Source organism: Eubalaena glacialis, chromosome X (assembly GCF_028564815.1).
Source record: "Eubalaena glacialis isolate mEubGla1 chromosome X, mEubGla1.1.hap2.+ XY, whole genome shotgun sequence".
In the NCBI taxonomy this organism is placed as follows: Eukaryota; Metazoa; Chordata; class Mammalia; order Artiodactyla; family Balaenidae; genus Eubalaena; species Eubalaena glacialis.
Window position 1 is genome coordinate 27,448,942 of NC_083736.1, and position 20,678 is coordinate 27,469,619.

General features: G+C 48.8%; 1 protein-coding gene and 1 pseudogene across 1 annotated transcript; both read left to right on the top strand.

The window, feature by feature from the left end:
• Positions 1–1,068: 1,068 nt before the first annotated feature.
• Positions 1,069–19,168, top strand: LOC133081550 (melanoma-associated antigen B4-like; annotated as a pseudogene).
• LOC133082107 (melanoma-associated antigen B4-like) lies at positions 8,673–9,909 on the top strand. The gene has a single exon (XM_061178558.1). It carries the CDS (start codon positions 8,853–8,855, stop codon positions 9,873–9,875), a length of 1,023 nt encoding a protein of 340 aa, XP_061034541.1. The 5' UTR covers positions 8,673–8,852; the 3' UTR covers positions 9,876–9,909.
• Positions 19,169–20,678: the final 1,510 nt, after the last annotated feature.

The window sequence follows — 20,678 nt, forward strand, 5'->3', positions numbered from 1 at the left end:
AAGACACAGTACCCTGTACCACTTGGATGAATTGCAGGCACTTGTGTAGCTTCCTCATTACCATGTTCCCTTGCCACTTCCACTATGTAAAGCCAGTTTATAAGATAGAATTTCTCCCTTGTGGTTTCCAAACATTCCCATTCTCCACTGAGCCTGAATATCTACCCTGTATTCACACCTCTTTTGATTAGGTCCCCTACAGCTGGGCTAGCTCTAGCATATTTTCCCCCTGGAGGTTTGGGTACTTACAAAATATGCATCTACTCTCCTTTAAGTATCTGTAACATAGTAGTATTCTTTGGGAAATTTAGGACGACCTATATTTAACATGACCCTTAGAGTATGTCTCTCAATGATCAGGCATCTCAAGCAAGTTTTGGATGTGGTTGCATCCTATTCCAAAATTAAAATTTTGGAAACGTATCAAGAGTTGATATTTCATGTCACTTATTAAGGTCTTTGTGCTTTAGATATCATCTTTATTGGCACTAAAGCAGCCATTTTGTTTTGAAAATGTGCCTGGCCGGTATTCTTGCCCCGTCCAAGGGCCACTATACTGTCACTGAAAACATTCAGAAAAACATAAGTTGAGGATCTGCCAGGAACATCATAGACAACATCTCCAAAATGTTCTGTGCTGAAGTCCTGAGATTCGATGTGAAAAAAAAAATGGCAGGAGGACATGCTTTTCATGGCCAAATATGTTAAGAAAACTCATCATGCTATATCATCCCTCTTGGAGTTTCTTAGTGCATATTGGCATATTGAGGGCTTTGGGAAGTCTTGCAGTGAAAACAAAACCAGAAACTAAAACTTACTCAACTTTATTTAAATAATTTGCCTTTTTTTGAATAGCACCTATTATTACTTCACAGGTCCTGTTTTTGAAAATACTGATGTAAACACCACTCCAGCACTGATTAGGGGGTATATTTGATTCCCTGTAACAATGCCTCAGCAAGACATGCAGGCACAGTCTGACGTTCCACCCGTCATTTTTGTCACTCTCTCCCCAATAGGTCCCTGGCACGCCCTCAAACTTGCTTTTCACTGAGTACCATGATTTCTCCAAATACCTCCCATATGAACTGAGAATAATAAAACTCCAGAAGAGAGGAACCTCAGAGGCCTGCTACACCCCTGCTGTGAGACCTGGGAGGCCCAGACAGAGTTTCAAGCTAAGGACCCTCACTTCGCCCTCAGGTAGGTTTGCCAGACATCCTGTTAATAAAAAAACAGGTCCTATATTTCTTTGTCCAGTGTTATTTTCTCCTCAGACCACTCAAGGAAGTGAGGTCTGAAGGGGATGAATGACCCCAGTTAGGCAGAGGGAGGAATTCCATACTGTGTCAGGAGTCAAGGTGAGGAACCAGCATGAGCAGTGAGGGGACTTCTAACCCCAGAAGAGAGGGTGTCCCCCAGAGTCAAGGCCCTGCTGTCAACCTTGGGAGGGTCCAGACAGAGGTGACCGTAGGAGATGTCTCCATCACTTCCTTGTAGGAGTCTCAGAGAGAGGAAGGCCTTGGTCTGAAGGGAGATGGCCTCAGGTCAGTAGACTGAGTGTCCCAGGAACTGCTAGGAGTCAGAGTGGGGACCCAGTGCGCCTAATAGAGCCCATTTCTCCCTGCCCTACTGTGAGCCCTGGGAAGTCTCCAACTGGGTTGGCCGGCTGAGCTGTGAAATGCCTTCTCAGTTCCTTCTTCAAGTACTTGTGGAACAAACAGGACAGGAGACCTGTGAGGCCCTAGAACACTGCCCTTAGGAAAAGTCTGGTGGAGTTGGCCTTCGTCAGAGCAAACAAAATTGAGTTTACCAGCTGACACCACTTACATCTTCCTCCTCTTCCTTAGCCTGTGGTGGCCCACTGCCATGCCTCCTACCCACACTCCTGCCTACTGGTACCAACAAGAGCGATCATGCCTCAGTATCAGAAGCAGTGGTGCTGCACACATGAGCAATGCTTTCAGGCCCTCAAGGAGACCCAAAGACTCAAAGTCAGGAGTGTTCATAGGCACCTCATCAAGCAGGACTCCAGTGGTCCAATAGAGGAACGAAGTCAGAGAGCCATGCAGCTTTGCCAGACACTAAGAAGTTGCCCAAACACACTCTTGACTAGAAAGTGGTTTTGTTGGTGAATTCCCTTGTGCTCAGTTATCAAGTTAAAGAGCCCATCACAAAGTCAGACATGGTGAATAATGTCATAAAAAATGATAAGGAGCACTTCACTTCCTGGGATCCTTAGGGGAGCCTCTGAGCACATGAAGCTGGTCTTTGAGGTTGATGTGAAAGAAGTGCACCACTCCTATGTCCATCTCAGAAAACTGGACCTCACCTAAGATGAGAGGCTGAGTTATGTAAAGGGCATGCAGAAGATCAGCCCCCTTGTGACTGTTCTGAGCCTAATATTCATGAAGGGCAAAAGTATATCACTGTGCGAGGGATGGGACGTGTCCTGTGCTCTTATGCCAGAGCAGGAGAACACAGTATGCAAATTAAATGTTTCATTCACATCGTCTTCAGGGAGTTTCTGAGAAATAAGTGTAATCCTCCTTTGAGGCAAGATGGTAAGAAGCCACTGGGCACCTTTGCACTGGGCTGGGAGGGTCAGAGCCCTCTCCATCAAAAGGGCATTCAAATTAAGTTATCATGTGTATAATCTGATAAACTCTATACGAGTTCTGGGTTTTTGGTGATGGTTAAATTAATGAAAACAAGGGTAGTTTAGATGGAAGGGCTGCTCGTAGGGAGGGAAGTTGGTGATCCTTGACACAGACTTAGGGGGTTTGTGTTGTATCTAACTGGGAAAGTATATCTTATACCCATGCTGAATAATTTATCATGTAATAGGGAAATATTACTTAGTTTTTCTTGCTAATAGGCATTTTGGATGATTGGGTTTTCTTTGTTCTAGGTTGCCACATATTTTCTGGCTTCTGCTGGAGTTAAAAAAAATAAAAAAAACAACCCCAGCAGAGTGGGTGGTATCATGGGGTCCAAATTAATCATAGTAATAAATGCCACGTTGAAGTCTCAACACAGGCCAGTCACTGTGCCAGACACTTAACACATATTAACCACATCTCACTAGTTCTACAAGACAGAGCTTGCCAAACCCACTTCATAGATGCAGAGCCCGATGCTCACAGAGTTTAGTAATGCACCCAAATTCATACGGCTGTTAAGGGACAGGTTTGAAACTAGATCCCAGGTCTGGATTAATCAAGAGCCCACACTATTCCAATTCTCCAAGCCTGAGGCCCACCTTGTGTTTCTTATATTCAGTTTTCCTCTTTCTTCTTAAAAATGCATCTCAGGCAATAAAAGAAAATCTGTGCTTATGCTACTGTGTTGGAATACATTCCCAGAGCAATATGAATACCAAAATAAATGACAGGCATGAATAAAGAAAAGAAAGCTAATACTCAGTGACAATATGATCATCTTCATATGCACTGTCAGATAACCTCAAAAGATCAGGGGCTCACAAAATCATCCTGGACAGCCCGTTCCCCATAAAATATAAATCTGTCAGAACAGAATTTACATGAGACTCTAAGTCTGGCTGGTGAAGAGAAGGAAAATATCAGTGTATTTTTCCCCTGATAGGTTACCACCTGTCTGGAACCCCTGCGTTATGCTTTAGCTTCCCCATCTCACATCGCTCCTAAGGCAGGGACCAAGGTTTGCAGAGGGGAAACTGCTCAGGTGTTTGCAAGGATGAGGTATTTCTCAGGAAACCTTTAATTCAAGAGGCAGGAGCCAAGAGGATGGCCTCAGTGTTAGAGGGCTTAGAAGACCAACACCCCAGAATATAGGGAGTCACACCTAGACAGGCTTCCACCTGCTGTCGGACTTAGAGAGCCTCAGATAGAGCTGTCAGGCTGAGCATGCCCTCACTTATTCTTCAGGCTTCTCAGGGACTTAAGAGCCTTGGCCTAAAAACAATGGAAGGAGGTAAGCAGAAAGAGTCCCAGTCTTTGATAGATATGAAGGTGGGGACCCTGAATGAGGAATGATGGAAGGACCCAGCCAGAACAGTGGGTTTTCTGTAAATTCTGACTCAAGCCATCAACCCTTGGAAGTCCAGAACAGTCCTGGCTGGATGTGGCTCATCCTGGCTTCCAGTTGGAGGTCTCCAGAACGGGAGTACCTTGATTTGATGGGAGCAGCCTCAAGTTAGCAGAGAGTGGAGTCCCTAGGCTGGTCAGGTATCTGACCAGAATCTGAATAAGAATGAGGGAACCACCCACCCCAGAAAAGATAAGTCCCACAAATCCCCCGAATGCTGTCAGCCCTGGGATGCCCAGGACAGATGTTTGAGGTAGAAGAACCCCCTCAGTCTCCCTGAGGAGTCTCATGGAGGTGAGGACCCTGGACTAGTGGGACAGCCACTGATCTGCAGAGAGAAAACTCAGGCCTTAACAAGAGTCAAGGGAATGACCTGGCTGTTGTGAGGGGACCCCCAAAAGCAGAGGGGGCCAAATAGAACTCTGTACAGTTCTTAGCCCTGGGAGACCCAGAAGAGCTACCGCTGAGTCATCCCCTCATTCCACCCGTGTGATCTCAGGGAGGGAAGGGCCTCATCTAGCAGGATCGGACTCCAGTTCTGCAGAGGGGGACGTCTTGGCCATAACCAGAGTCAAGGTGAGGACCCGCAGTGCTAATGAGGGGGTCTCTCCCCCAAGGAGGGAGGCTCACAGGGTGGCGCCCGTCTTGTCAGGCAGAGATGGTCGGAGCAGCGCCCTGACTTCCCGCCACTAGGGCCTCGGGGCGGTGAGGGCTTTGTTTGGAGGCTGGAGGACTCGGGACCACAGAGGGAGGGCTCCCAGGCTCCCATAGACGGCACCGGCAGGACGCAGGGACCGCTGAGCCCTGAACAGTGGGCGGCCCCGCCGAGTCCCGCCCCTGCCGTCAGCCCTCGGAGACCCCACGCAGGGCCGGATGCGGCTCCCCCCAACTTCCGCTTCGGAAGCGAGGAGCCCGAGCGGTAGCCGCGGCGTTTGTTCGTCCGAGAGTGGGTTTTCAGGACTCGTCCGGAGCCAAGGTGAGGCCCTGAATGCAGCCTGAAGGGACCTTCCCGACCCCCTCCCCCCATAACAAAGGGGACCCACCCGCCTCCCGCCCCTGCCTGCCATCAGCAGCGTGGGACCCTGATCTGACCTATATGCCAGAGGAGTCCTGTTGGAGTTGCCGTCTGGAGGGCCTCAGGGAGTGGAGGGCCTTTGTCTAGAGGGGGCCGCTTCTTAGGCAAAGGGTGTAGTCTTGTCCCCAGCAGGTGAAAAGGTGGGACCTTCAGAGCTAATGAGGGTCCCTCCTTCCGAAAGACGTGACTGCACGGAACCCCCGCCCGCCTTCACTCGTGCGATGCCCTAGAGTAATTCAGGCTGAGAGGACCCCTCATTTCTGCCTGGGGTGGGAAGTGGGGTTGGGGGCTAGGGGACGTTCGGGTAGAGAAAGGCCTTTATATAAAGGGGGCAGGACTTCCCTGGCGGTCCAGTGGTTAAGACTCCTCGCTTCCACTGCAGGGGGCGCACCTTCGATCCCTGGTGGGGGAACTGAGATCCCACATGCCGCACGGTGCGGCCAAAAAGGAAGGGCGGGGGCATGGACCTAGAGGGTGTGATGTACGCCAAGTGAAATAAGTCAGACAGAGAAAAACAAATGCTGTATGATTTCACTTATATGTGGAAGCTGAAAAACAAAACAAATGAACGAACAACAGAACAGAAACAGTTATAGATAGAGAGAACAAACAGGTGGTTGGGGGGAGGAGAGAAATTAGGTGAGGGCAACTAAGAGGTACAAACTACCAGTTACAAAATAAATGCGTAATGGGTGTGAAATGTAAACAGGTAGATGGATGGATGGATAGATAGATAAGGCAAGCCCGTTAAGCTTAGGGAGGAGACTTGGCCCTAAAAGAAGCAGAGGTAGGACCATCAGTGCTAGTAAGCAGACCTCTCCTCAAAGCAGGGAACTGCACAAATCAGCAGCCCTGCTCTCAGATCTGGGAGTCCCCAGATAAGGTAGCCGGGATGTGGAGGCCCCGACTCCTCTGGTGAGAGCTTCGGTCTGAGGCATGCAGATTCGGGTCAGTGGAGGGAGGAATCCCAAACCCTACCCGGACTGGACGCCCAAGTCCTGAATGAGGACTGAGGGAGCCACCAACTCCAGAAGAGCGGGGTCGGAGAGGCCCACCCTTGCTGTTACCAGGCATAGCCGAGCCCCAGATCAGCTTTGGCAGAACGAGGCTCACTCTGACTGTAAGCTCAGGTCCCAGGAAGATGAGGACCTTTTCTGACGGTCATGGGCTCACGTCAGCAGAGGGCAAAGTCTCAGGCAGGGTGCAGGGTCAAGGCGAAGATCCTGAGTGAGGAAATGGAGACTGCTCCATACACAGTGGAGAGAGCTGCATCTAATGCCGCCCCTGCCCTTAGCCCCGGGAGGCCCCGGGCAGAGCTGGCAGGCTCAGGTGCCCCCTAACTTCTGCCGGTGGGGTCTGAGGGAGATGAGGGCCTTGGTTTAAGGGCTGGCTGCCCGGTTCAGCAGAAAAAGAGGAGTCCCAGGCCATGATAGATGTCAAGGCACAAATTCTATGTGAGGAATGAGACAACCAACTCCCCCAGAACAGAGGAGACCACACAAAGTGCCGCCTCTGCCTTCGCCCTGGGAAGCCAGGTTTAGAGCTCTCAGGCTGAATTGCCCTCTCAGTTCCTCCAAGGGTGGTCTCAGGGACATCAGGCTTTGGGTCTAATGAGAGAGGCCTCATTCAACATAGGGAAGAAGCCTGGTTCCTAACAAGAGTCAACGTGGTAACACCGAGTGAAGATGAGGGAACCCCACCCAGAAAGAAGTGAACCACATAGAATCTCATCCCTACTCTCAGACCTGGGAGGGAGACTGAGGCATGGTGAGCTGATGAATATCACTCACTTTTCCCCGGACCGTGGCAGGGAGGTGAGGAACCTCGTTGATGGGAGTATGGGCTCAGGTCAGCAGCCGGAGGCTTTCCAGGTAATGCCAGGAACCAAGGAGAGGACCCTGAGAATTGAGGGGACCACCTACACCACAGCAGTGAGGGCAACAGAATGTCTTCCTGACTGTCAGCATTGGAAGTCCACACACAGTTGTAGCTAGAGAGACAAGAAAATTTTCTTTCTAGTGGGTCTCGGGGAGTTGGGGGCCTTAGTATGAGGGCATAGACTTCAAGTCAAGACACAGAGGATGTCCAAGTCCTGCTATGAGTCAGGGTGAGGACACTGAGGGATGACGTAGATGAACACCCACCCAAAACAGTGGGGGCCCACAAACTCCCACCCCCCTCAGCCCTGGGAAACCCCAGGTAGAGGTAGCCTGATGTGTCACCCCTCACTTCCAGCCCCAGGGACTCAGGCAGACGTGGGCCTTGATCTGAGGCCAGAAGACTCAGGTGGGCTGAGGGAGGAGCCTAGATCCCGTCTGAGTGAGGGCTAAAGAGGCCAACGATGCGGGAACAGTGGGGTCCCGCGGAGTCCAGCCCCTGCTTCCAAGCCAGGGAGGTCATGGACGGGGGTGACTGGAAGTGGCTCACCCTTTCTTTCATCTTGGGGATCTCAGGAAGGTGAGAATCTTAATGTAATGCAAGCGAACTCAGGTCAGCGGAGGGAGGATTTCCAGGATTTGCCAGGACTCACGGAGAAGATGCTGAGGACCGTGGGGACCTGCACCCCATGGCAGCGGGGGCCCCGCAGAGTCCCTCTCCATTGTCGTTCCTAGGCGCCCCCGGGCACACATGTCAGGCAGAAGTGCCCATCAGTTCCCCACTCAGAACTCACAGGGAAGTAAGCATCTTGGTCTGATGGGTCAGCAGAGGGAGGAACCTGAGACCCTCCCCTGAGCGAAAAATGGGGACCGTGAGCGAGGACCACACGTTATAGGGCCTCAGCCTGCCTGCTGCAGCTTTCAGCCTCTGGAGACTAGGGGCACTGTGGCCGGGTAAGGCCATCCTCACTTCCACCGTTCGGGCTCAGGGAGCTGTGGGCCTTACTGTGAGGAAATGTCGTCAAGTCAAGAGAGAAAGGAGCCCCCAGATCCTCCCAGGAGACACAGTGGGGGCTGTGAGTGACGACTGAAGGTAGCACACCCCCCTTCCACCGAATCAAAGGAATAGTAAAGAGTCTTGCCCAGTCCTCTGCTCAGCCCTTGAAGGCCCAGAGCATGGTTGTCAGGCGGAGGCTCCTCATTTCTCTGTATCATTTCTCAGGGAGATGAGATCCTTCGTCTGAAGGTGCCACACCAGGGGCAGAAGGGGGGGGGGGTCCCAGACCCTCGGTATTGACAAGATGAGGACGCTGAACGGTTGAGGACCAACGAGTTCAGGACAGAGCAGGCCCCACAGAACTGTCAGCGCTGTCCACCCCGACAGTGTCCACGACTCAGTTCCTTCTCGTGGGTCCCAGGGAGCTTTGAGGTGGCACCTTTAGAGCAGCACAGGAAAGAGGTCCCGGCCCTACCAAGAGTCGATGTGACAATCCTGTTTGTGAACGAAAGGGACCCTTGGAACCCGGAGAGGGCCTACCCTCCCAGGATCTGTGGTCACCGCCGTCAGCCACAGGCAGGGCTGGCAGGCTGTAGCCTGAGGCTCACTCACTCTCACTTCTTACACTGGGTTCTCAGGGGACAGGCTGACCAAGAACAAGAGCCTAGTGGCTCCTAGAGCAGTGCCCTCAAGGGAACGTGCAGAGCGGCCTTCTTCAGGTCAGGGTGGTGCCTCCCTGCTGAAGGTGCTCACACCCTGTCACCTTCCCTCCTCCAGGTTCCAGCATCACCTGCTCTCCTGCCCACTCCCCCGCTTGCTGTCCCTGCCCATAGTCATGCCTCGGGGGCAGAAGAGTAAGCTCCGTGCCCGTGAGAAGCGCCGCCAGGCCCGGAGGGAGACCCAGAATCTCGGGGGTGCTCAGGCCCCTGCAGCAGAGATAGAAGAGTCGCCCCCCTCCCCCGCTTCTGTTTCTCAGGGTACTCCCCCGAGCTCCCCTGCTGCTGGCACTCGCCAGGAGCCTCAGGGAGCCCCAGCCACTAGCTCTCGTGCTGCAGGGGTTTCATGCCCAGGATCTGATGTACGTGCCAAGGGCCAGGTTAAGGCAAGGAAAAATTCCTCCCAGGCCTCAACCTCCGATGAGAGCTCTCGCAGAGATCCTCTAACCAAGAAGGTGGGAATGTTGGTAGAATTCCTGCTGGAGAAGTATAAAATGAAAGAGCCCATTATAAAGGCAGACATGCTGAAGCTTGTGAACAAAAGGTATAAGGGGAAGTTCCCTAAGATCCTCAGGAGAGCTGCTGAGTGCCTGGAGCTGGCCTTTGGTCTTGACTTGAAGGAAGTCAAGCCGAGTGGTGATTCCTATACCCTTGTCAGCAATCAGGGGAGTCGGAGCAGTGGCAGGCTGTTTCCGAAGAATGGGCTCCTGATGCCTCTCCTGGGTGTGATCTTCTTAAATGGCAACTGCGCCTCTGAGGAGGAGATCTGGGAATTCCTGAATATTTTGGGTGTTTATGATGGAAGGTGGCACTTAATCTTTGGGGACCCCAGGAAGCTTATCACAGAAGATTTGGTGCAGGAAAAGTACCTGGTGTATCGTCAGGTGCGCAACAGCGATCCCCCACGCTATGAGTTCCTGTGGGGCCGGAGAGCCCGCGCTGAAACCAGCAAGGTGAAAGTCCTGGAGTTTGTGGCCAAGGTCAATGGTACCGTCCCCAGTGCCTTTCCACTCCATTATGAAGAGGCTTTGAGAGATGAGGAAGAGAGAGCCCGAGCCAGAGCTGCAGCCAGGGCTCCTACTCGTGTCAAGGCCAGTGCGCATTCCAAGGTCATGTCTAGCAGTTCCTCCCACCCTCAGTGAGGTCTGAGGCAGCTTCTTCACTTTGTGTTTGACCAACGCTGCCAACCCTTTAAGTAGTGAGAGGCTAAGCTGGGGCTGGAAAGATCATAATATATCTCTTCTTTGTGTTCCTGTTTTACACTAGTATCTTTCAAATGTTGTTTCTTTTACTAGAATGTTTATTTAGATTCAGAATCCAAGTTTATAAATGACATGGATCACATATTTGTTGTTGTTTATCGGGTTTAAGAGTAAGAGTTTTGGTACTGTGTAGTACGATTTGAAAAATCCTTGCATCTTTTTGGGGTTCTGGAATGAGATAATATGGCTTTGGAATAGGAATTCTTTGGAAATGTGAAAGAATGCTGTGGTTTTAAAATGGATGAAAACAAAGTAAAGTTTAGTCAACTTTTGGTTTGTCTTATTCACCTTTGTCTTTCTCTTTGTAAAATTCAAAGATATACACCTAGATGTCCTTAGCTTATTCAAGAATGCCGACAAAATTAAATAGTAATAAATTACATTCCTCACTCAGTGCCTCCTTTATTCCCATCTTTAATTGAGCATCTGCTCTTTGGAAGGTTCTGTGCTGGTAGTGATGATGCTAAGATAAAAAAGACCCTGCACCTGCCTGTAGATGTTTAGAGTATAAGAGCAGCTATTATATAAGGAAGGTGGTGTGATGAAAAAACCCAGTGAGGGTGGTGGGGAGAGAGTCCAGATGAGAGCAGTGAAGTATAAATTGTCTTAGCCAGAACACTTTGAGGCTTGGTATTTTGCAAATCCCTCCTTGGGAGGTAATTTTGAGTTGGCTGCATGGTGGGCTGGATGAGGCTGTGATAATGGTGAGCAGGGGCCAGACCCTCAGATGGTGGGCCTCAGAGTTGAGAGGCTAAGCCTGAAATGAGAAACTGCCCTGAACAGTTACTTTGGGATTGTGAGTAAACCAGAGAGAATCTCCGCCTGGAGAAAGAATAGAAGGGGTCCAGTGCTTTTGCCCCGGTGCAGGTGAACACAGTGCACCAACAAACCAGGTGTTTTATGCATATTGTCGCCTTTGTGGTGGGATGCTGAGAAGCCCCTGTGCTGGCACTCTGTGCCCTGAGCTGGAGGAGCCCCAGCCCGCTCCATTAATTAGTTATCGGGGTTTTTAAATTGGAGTATAATTGCTTTACAATGTTGTGTTAGTTTCTGCTGTGCAATGAAGTGAATCAGCTATACGTATACATATGTCCCCTCCCTGCTGGACTTCCCCCCACCCATCTAGGTGGTCACAGAGCACCAGGCTGAGCTCCCCGTGCTGTACAGCAGGTTCCCACTAGCTATCTATTTGACACATGGTAGTGTATATAGGTCAATCCTAATCTCCCAATTCATCCCACCCCGCTTCCCCCGTGTCCATATGTCCGTTCTCTATGTGTGCGTCTCTGTTCCCGCCCTGCAAATAGGTTCAACTGTACCATTTATCTAGATTCCACATATATGCATTAATATACGATATTTGTTTGTCTTGAGTGTCATCTGGCAGAACTCCTAAATGCGGCCAGATTTTGGTGGTGATGAAACACGTGAAAATCGGGGGGTTTTTGGGCGGCAGGGGAATTATTGGTCCTTGACACAAATTCTGTAAGGTTTGATTTGCATCCCGGTGAAATCCCTGCCTCCACAAATGAAACAACATATTCTCTGATAGGGAACATTTACTCAGGGTTACTTGCTAAGGAGCACTTTGGTTAATTCAGCTTTCTTTGTCCTAGAGGACCGCATAGTCTCTGACATCTCCTGGATAAAATGAAAAATTCCTAGAGATGAGGGTAGTTTCTTCTGGTATGAAAATAAGCATCATAAGAAGTGCCATGCATGAAAGACCCAAACATTGCCAGCCACTGTGCCAGGTGCTTTACATATATCACACATGTTCCGACAGTTCTATAAGATGAGGCTTATCAAACCCACTTGGCAGACAAAGAACTTGCAGTATTCTCCAGACTGGTAAAGTGACAGAACCGGGAGTACAGCCTGGTCTGAATTCCTCCAGAGCCCATACTGTTCCACTCCTCCCAGCCTGAGGCAGCCCTTCTGTCTCTTAATTCATTTCTCTTCTCACTGCTCCATGATGTCTCTCAGGCAATAAGAAAGAGGAACCTGTAGCCAAAATATTAAAAGCAGGCCTAAAGACGGAAGGTGAAAATGAGAATCAGACACAATTTGGGGATTGTCTGTGGGCTTCGTTTACCTAGGATCCTCCTGCCCCTCGCCCCAGGGTTCCCTGAGAGCTGACTGCCCCGGTCCCGGCACGTGTGTCCAGTCCCAGCACTTTCCCGCGTTACAGCGCCCTTCCCCTGGGTCTTCCCCAGTCAGTGTGCCCTCGTGTCCAGACTGGAAGCTGACCTGCTGGCCAGCTCTTCTCTGCGTCTTCCTCTGGAGGCTGCACTCAGCTCCCAGAGGAGCAGACAGCCCACATCCCCTGCCCTCCTCTGACTCGGAGCATCCCGACTCCCTGCAGATCCCGTTCCTCACCGTGGACCCCTGTGACAGCAGCTGCCCTTTCCATGTAACTGTTCACTTCAGACAGTGACGTTTAGACACCTCCTCATCCCCACTGGGTGCCTCCACCACATTCTCAGTGTTTTCAAACCTGCTGGTGACTAGACTCTGATTTCGTATGGACACTGCAGGGCCTTGGCTTATAACCCCAAGTCTAGGGAGGCCTTTTTTGAAACAACGTGATATTTGCAGTAGGATTTTAATGCAATGTCTTCTTTGAATCTGGCCATTGAATCCATACACTGATGAGTGAACTTAATTAAGTGGTCAGAAACCAAAGCCTTCTTCCTAAGTGGTAAAGGAGGAGGGACCAAGGAAATCACTGTGTAAACAAACATCTACTGAGGCTGAATTCCTAAAAACCCATCTTGGAGTCCTTCGTGGAGGTGGAAGATGGTTCTTTGACAGACATGCTAGCTTTGAATAAAAAGGAAAAATAATTCGCCGTCCTCCCAGTAATTCTAGTCTGTATCTGTCCCAGGGAAGATGCTGTTTTTTCAATATGCTTAATGCCACCTGTTCGTGTGTTCAGGTATGTTCAGTCAGGTGGTGGGTGGCTGTGATTTTGACCATGCAACCAAAAGTTAGGAGAAAATTCCCAGCCTACTGAGATTACACAGGTTACTGCAATTGGCAATGCAGAAAGATACTGTTGAAAGCCCTCTCTGCTGAGATTTACAGGGTACTTTTGGAGATTAGATGTAATCCTATATTTGAAAACATCTCTTACATAGTATGCACAAGAAAAAAATTGGTGAATTTCAAGGTAAATTTGGCCTTCTCAGAAACTCCTCCAAGAAACTAAGAGGGTTGTTGTCATAACCAATTGCAATAGTTGCTCTTTATTGAGCACATACTATATACCACTTTATGGGAGACTGCAAACCTCATCCACATGCTGTCTTGCTCTCCTTGGGTTCCTGGGGAGACTATATTCCCAGTCCACTTGTAATTAGGAACGGTCACCTCCAGACCAAGGCACGAGGGAGTCAGTATGGCACCTCTGTGCTTTCTCTTCCATTCAGCAGCAAACATAGAGAGCCCGTGTTGAGCCACGTGATGTAAACAGCCTGGATCTCGGAGTCATCTGTTAGCAGTGAGCCTCTGCCAACCTTCCTCAGATTTTATGTGCACAAGAAACAAACTTTTGTTGTGTTAAGTCATTCAGATACCAGGTTTTCTCTGTTGCCTCAGTTAGCAGTTACTTCATCCGAGTGATACACAACTACTATTTCTACTATTAGGCTCATTTAAATATTTTAATGCCAGAGCTAATCACAGCATAGATATTCTTCTTATAAAAACTTCTTACACACATAAATCACAATCTCCCCCCTTACAACATTGCTCCAAAATTCAGCCCCCTTTTCAAAAGTAACCACAATTAACTGTCTGGTGTGTGTCATTCGAAAGCTGATTTGAGGCTTCTTTGTACATAGATGCGCTACAAAAATACGTTGAGTTTTTAACACACAGGGGCAACAGTGTACATATTGTTCTGTGACTTGCTCTTGTAACTTAATGGAAGTGAATGCAAGATGTTTCAGTGACAGCACTTATAAGACCCACCTCAGTTTTTAAAACTGTCATCACCATTAGAAAAAGCCCCAGCCAGCCCTCTGGTCCTAAGCTACAGCGTGAAGTAGAGCCCCCTCAGCCAACCTGTAGATCTGTGAGAACAAACAGTTGTTGTTTTAGGATGCTGAGTTTTGTGGCTCTTCATTAGGCAGTGGAAGTTTACTAGTAAGTACATTAAGGGCTAGCAGTTCATATTTTAACTTTTTATGTTCTTTGTCTTCCACAGGGAGCACATACTATTCCTAAAAATATTTTTAAGGTTAAGAAAAATAAACTTCAAAAGGCATGGGAAATTCTAATTACAGACGTTAGGGAAGCCTTTAAAATGGGAAAAATAAGCAAATAATTTACAAAAGAAGAGTGAAATGACGCATGACTGTTTCTCCTACAAAATGAAAACAAAAAGATTACCTATAGACTATTCTCTCTCAAGATGGTGGATTGATAAAGAGAAATTTTATATCAGAGGATAAATTCCTGATAGTTCCTGAGTTTCAACATAGTTCTGGAGCATGTTTATCTCACACCATCTAGAAAGGCAATATGTAGTACGTAAGAGCATGAGATTCTGGAAGCAGACACCTGGTCTTCCAATCCCAGCGCTACCATTTACTAGTTGTGTAATCTTGGGTAAATTCCGTAACCTCTTTCTGCCTCTTTTCTTATCTGTAAAATTGTGATGATAATAATACCTAACTATAAGATTATTTTGAGAATTAAGTGTAGGGCATTCAGCACAGTGCCCACGAATTCAGAAGCATTATATATGTGTTAACTATTATTTTATTATCAGAGCATTTTGCTGAGTTTTCATTGAAGAATTATTTGACATTTAATACAGGAAGAATATGGGCCCTATAGATAACCTTAACACTTAAAAACTAAAATGTAGAAATAATAACCTTCTGAGAGGGAATCTGTCACATCTGTAGTCCCTAAAGCACTATAGGACGATTTCCATTAATATTAATTAGGTCAATAAAAAGTATTAATGTTTAAATACAAGCCATGGTTATCAGAAAAATGTATTAGCCTTAATACTTCATTCCCCATTTGTATAGGATAAATGAGGTAATTCAAAAGAGAGAGATTTTATTTATCATCATTAGTAAATAGCTAAGCAGTGAAGAACTGGGGATGTGGTCAGCTTTGACCACATCTCGGACTAAGTGAGATTTAAGGATTGTTTGGTATCCAAGGATACCTCTTAATGTAATTTCTATAAATCTGAGGAGAAAAGAGATTGTGATGATCTCACTTGAGAGTAATATGTGGAAGAAGGACTGGAATACATTGGAAATGCTGCAGAATCAAAGCATTGTTTTCATGTATATAAACACATGATTTTTTTCCAAACCTCATTCCTCCTCTTCCTGTATTCTTTGTCCCAGTTAGTGGCAGCATCATATTTCCAAGTCTAGATTCCTCCCTATCATTCCCACCTCTTAATTTTGTATGCCATCTTAGCTAGGCTGTGCTGCACAGTTGTTTAGTCAATTATCAGTCTAGATGTCCACTGTGAAGGTATTTTTTAGATGCGATTAATAGTTAACTCTGTAGGCTTTGAGTAAAGCAGATTACCACCCATAGTGTGACTGGGCCTCATGCAATCAGTTGAGGGCCCCAAGAACAAGGACTGAGGTTTCCTGAAGGAATTCAGCCTCAAGACTGCAAGACAGGGACTTCCCTGGTGGTCCAGTGGCTAAGACTCCGTGCTCCCAATGCAGGGGGCCCCGCTTCGATCCCTGGTCAGGGCACTAGATCCCACATGCATGCTGCAACTAAGAGTTCCCATGCCGCAACTAAAGATCCCGCATGCCACAGCGAAGACCCGGTGTAGCCAAAAAAAAAAGACTGCAACACAGAAACCCTGCCGGAGTTTCCAGTATGCCTGCCCTGCTATACAGACCTTGGACTCAAGACTGTAACATCTGAGTTTCTAACCTACTGGCTTGCTCTGTGAATTTCAGCGCCCTGACTTCCCGCCACTAGGGCCTCGGGGAGGTGAGGGCTTTGTTTGGAGGCTGGAGGACTCGGGACCACAGAGGGAGGGCTCCCAGGCTCCGATAGACGGCACCGGCAGGACGCAGGGACCGCTGAGCCCTGAACAGTGGGCGGCCCCGCCGAGTCCCGCCCCTGCCGTCAGCCCTCGGAGACCCCACGCAGGGCCGGATGCGGCTCCCCCCAACTTCCGCTTCGGAAGCGAGGAGCCCGAGCGGTAGCCGCGGCGTTTGTTCGTCCGAGAGTGGGTTTTCAGGACTCGTCCGGAGCTAAGGTGAGGACCTGAATGTAGCCTGAAGGGACCTTCCCGACCCCCTCCCCCCATAACAAAGGAGACCCACCCGCCTCCCGCCCCGCCCCTGCGATCTGGTTGTTGGAGGCCCCAGCAGAGCTATGGGGCTGAATTCGGCCTAGGATGTCTCGGGCCGAAGGCCTTGGTCTATGAGAGTAGCGCTGATTCTACAAATGGAGAAGATCTAAGTCCTAGATGAGGGCCCTGAGTGCTAGTGAGCAGACCTCGACCCCCAAAGCGGGCCACACTGAGCAGCGCCCCTGCTCTCAGCTCTAGGAGGCCCCAGCAAGGTGGACAGATGTTGAGTGACCTAAATACCCCTCTAGGGACGAAGGGAAATGAGGGCTACCTGATGACTCCCAAACTCAGGAAAGGAGGCTCCGGGCGGAGCTGGCAGGCTGTGGTGTCCCCTCATCTCCTCTGGAGGTGGTCTCAGGGAGCTGAGAGCCTTGGTCTAATGGAATAAGCCGAATTCAGCAAAGGGACCTAGTCCTCAACAGGATTCATGGTTGTGACACCGAGTGAGGATGGGGGCCCCTCCCACAAGAAACGGGGCAGCATAAAGCCCCAGCCCTGTTTTCAGGCTTGGGAGAATTGGGTATTTTGACATGAGTTGCATTCACTTCTTCCCAGGACATCTCAGGGAGGTGAGAGACCAGGTCAAAGGGGGCAGCCTCGGGTTGGCAAGGGGGGATTTCAGGTTATGCCAGGTGTCATGGTGAGAACCTTGAGGACTGTGGGGATGTCCCACATGAAAGCATTCGGACCACAAAGAATCCTCCCTATTATCATCCCTGGGAGACCTCAAGGATAGATGTCAGGCAGAAATGCCCATCAGTTCCCACTACAGGCTAGCAGGGAAATAAGGGTCTTGCTCTGAGGAGAGTGGTCCCATGTCAGCAGAGGGAGAAATCTTAGACCCTATCTGGAGGCACATTTAGACCTTGAATTGGGATCTTGTGTGGGACCACAAGGACTTCAACCTGCCTGCAACAGCTTTCATTCTTGGGAGACCACGTTTTCGTTAGATACGGTCATCTTCACTTCCTCCTATTGGGACACAGGGTGGTTGGTTCTTACTATCATACAGGCATCCATTCAGGCAAAAGTTGAGCTTCTCTACCAGGAGCCCAATTGAGGAACCTGAGTGAGGACTCAAAGTGTCCAGCCCAACCCTTGGATTTCAGCCCAAGAAATCTCTGGGAAGGACTGTCAGGTTGAGCGTCTGCTTCACTTGTTTATATCAAGTCTAAGAGAGGTGAGGTCCTTAGTCTGAAGGTGCATCCACCAGTCAGCAAATGGAGAGTGGTGCCAAGGCTTTTAAGGAGCCAAGATGAGGCCCTCGAATGATGATCCCAACGAACTCAGGATAGAAAGGACCCTACTGAGCTCGCAGCTCTGGTGTCCCCTGGCAGGGAGGTGGACTGAGGCACCCCTTCACTTCCTTCTCCTGGATCGCAGGGAGGTTTGAGGTGTCAGCTTCAGAGTAGCAGAGGGGAGGGTGCCCAGGCTCTGCCAAGACCTGACATGATAATACTGAAGATGAACCGAGAGGACCCCACTGCCAGCACCTGTTGTCACCTGAGTAAATCCAAGGCAGGGCTGATAGGATGCAGAGTAAAACTCTAAGGCCTCTGTGGTTCCTCTGTGGGATTCTGGGAGGACAGGCTGACCAGGAAAACAGGAACCTTGTGGGTTCCTAGAGCAGTGCCCTCAAGGAAACTTGCAGAGGCAGCCTTTGATAAAGCCAAGGTGGAATCTCCCTACTTTAAGGTGCTCACGTCATCTCATTCTCCAGCCTCCAGGTGTCCAAGTCACCTGTCATTGGCCCACACTCCTGTCTGCTGTCCCTCACCACAGCCGTCATGCCTCATGGTCAGAAGAGTAAGCTCCGTGCTCGTGAGAAACGCCGCCATAACAGAGGTGAGACCCAAGGTCTTAATGCTCAGGCCACCACAGCAGGGGTAGAAGAGACCACTTCCTCCCCCGCTTCTGTTTCTCAGGGTACTCCCCCGAGCTCCGCTGCTGCTGGCACTCGCCAGGAGCGTCAGGGAGCCCCAGCCACTAGCTCTCGTGCTGCAGGGGTTTCATGCCCAGGATCTGATGTACGTGCCAAGGGCCAGGTTAAGGCCAGGAAAAATTCCTCCCAGGCCTCAACCTCCAGTGATCCTGGAAAGGATCTTGTAACCAGGAAGGCAGGGATGTTGGTGCAGTTCATGCTGTATAAATATAAGATAAAGGAGCCCATTCCAAAGGGAGAAAAGCTGAAGATTGTCAACAAAAGGTATAGGGAGCACTTCCCTGAGATCCTCAGGAGAGCCTCCGAGTGCATGGAGCTGCTCTTTGGCCTAGAATTGAAGGAAGTCAAGCCCAACAGTCATTCCTATACCCTCGTCAGCAAGCTAGGTCTCACCGATGACGGGAGTCAGAGCAGTGGCAGGCGGTTTCCGAAGAATGGGCTTCTGATGCCTCCCCTGGGTGTGATCTTCTTGAATGGCAACCGCGCCTCTGAGGAGGAGATCTGGGAATTCCTGAATATTTTGGGTGTTTATGATGGAAGGAGGCACTTCATCTTTGGGGAGCCCAGGAAGCTTATCACAGAAGATTTGGTGCAGGAAAGGTACCTGGAGTACCGCCAGGTGCCCAACAGCGATCCGCCACGCTATGAGTTCCTGTGGGGCCCGAGGGCCTGCGCCGAAACCAGCAAGATGAAAGTGCTGGATGTTCTGGCCAAGATCCATGATACGGTGGTCCCCACTGCCTTCCCACCCCACAATGAAGAGGCTTTGAGAGATGAGGGAGAGAGAGCCCGAGCCAGGGCTGCAGCCAGGGCTGGCACTACTGCCACTGCCGTGCGCGTTCCAGGGCCACAACCAGCCTCTCCTCACACCCCTAGTGAGGTCTGAAGCCCATTCTTCACTTTGTGGTTGGCAAAGCCTGTTAACCAGTGTTCCTGATATGCTTAAATAACTTGTTGACTTTTTTTCTGCATTTTTAATTGGCGTTCCTTTCAGCAGAAAGTTTATTTAGATTCAGACTATGTGAATGACATGGATCACACACTTATTGCTGTTTGTCAGATTTAGGAGTAAGAAATTTGTTTTTTGAAATACAAATTGGAAATCCTTAAGTCACTTTTGTGGTCCAGAACAAGAATAACATCACTTTAGGATAAGAATATCCTTGGAAAGGTGAAAGAACACCACGCTAAAATAGGATCAGAAGATAGCTAGGTAGCTAGCTGGAGAGATAAGATAGATAAGACAGATAGAGAGCTAAAGTAAAAGTTGATCAATTCTTGGTTTGCCTTACTCCATTTAGTCTTTCTTTTGTAAGTTTAAAAGATATATACTGGATTTGCTTATGGTTTTCAAGAATGTTTGAGAATATAAATTATAGCAAATGATTTGTTCATGACTCTGATTTTACACAAACATTAACTGAGCATCTGCTCTTAAGAAGTCTCTGTGCTTGTACTGGGGATGTTTAGTCAAAAAAGTCCTAGCCTCTGCCCATGCAATTATAGTTTCTCAGAGAAGCTATTATTACATGGAAAAGGGTGAGATACTCTCTACTTCAAGAAGAACAAGTAAAAAAGGAGGGTAAAGAGGGGGTGGAGAGAACATATTACTTAGTTTTCATTGTTAAAAGCAGAATTTTGGCTGATTGGGAGGATTTTTTCCGGCTAGAATGCTGCATATTCTCTGACATCCCTTAGATGTAAAAAAAAAAAAAAAAAAAAAAAAAAAATCCCAGCTGGATTGATGGTAACATCTGAGGTCAAGATAATCGTAGTAATAACTGCCATCCCCTAATGTCTCAATACAAGACAGGCACAGTGACAGATGCTTTCCATACATTACATATATTCCACCAGTCCTACAAGACAGGTCTTATCAAACTCACTTCACAGTGAAGAGCCTGAGGCTCATAGAGTTAGAGTTTGGTAATGTGCCACAATTCCTAAGGCTAGTAAATGACAGGGCTGGGACTAGACTCCTGGTCTAAATTACTGTAGAGCTCGTACTGTTCTACTCCTCCCGCCCTGAGACACACCCTGTGTCTTTTATTTCAGCTGTTTTCTCAGTACTTCAAACTTTGTCTTAGGTGATAAAAAGAATGGCCTTGTGCTCAAACCACTGGATTGGAATACGTAGCCAGAGCAGTAAGAATACCAAAATATTTGAGGGGTATAAATAAATAAATGAAAGAGACAATATTCGGTGACAGTATAAGCATCTACATTTGCGATGTTAGATAACCTCAAAGGACTAGGGGCTCTCAAAATCATCCTTACAGTCTCTTCCCCGTAGAAAGTAAATCTATCAGAAGAGAAGTGGCATGGGAATCTTCATCTGGCTGATGAGATAGACTAGATCAGTGTACTTTTTTTCCCTGACAGGCTA

Coding starts and splice junctions, on each gene's coding strand:
- LOC133082107 (XM_061178558.1), top strand. CDS start 8,853: ATGCCTCGGGGGCAGAAGAGTAAGCTCCGTGCCCGTGAGAAGCGCCGC.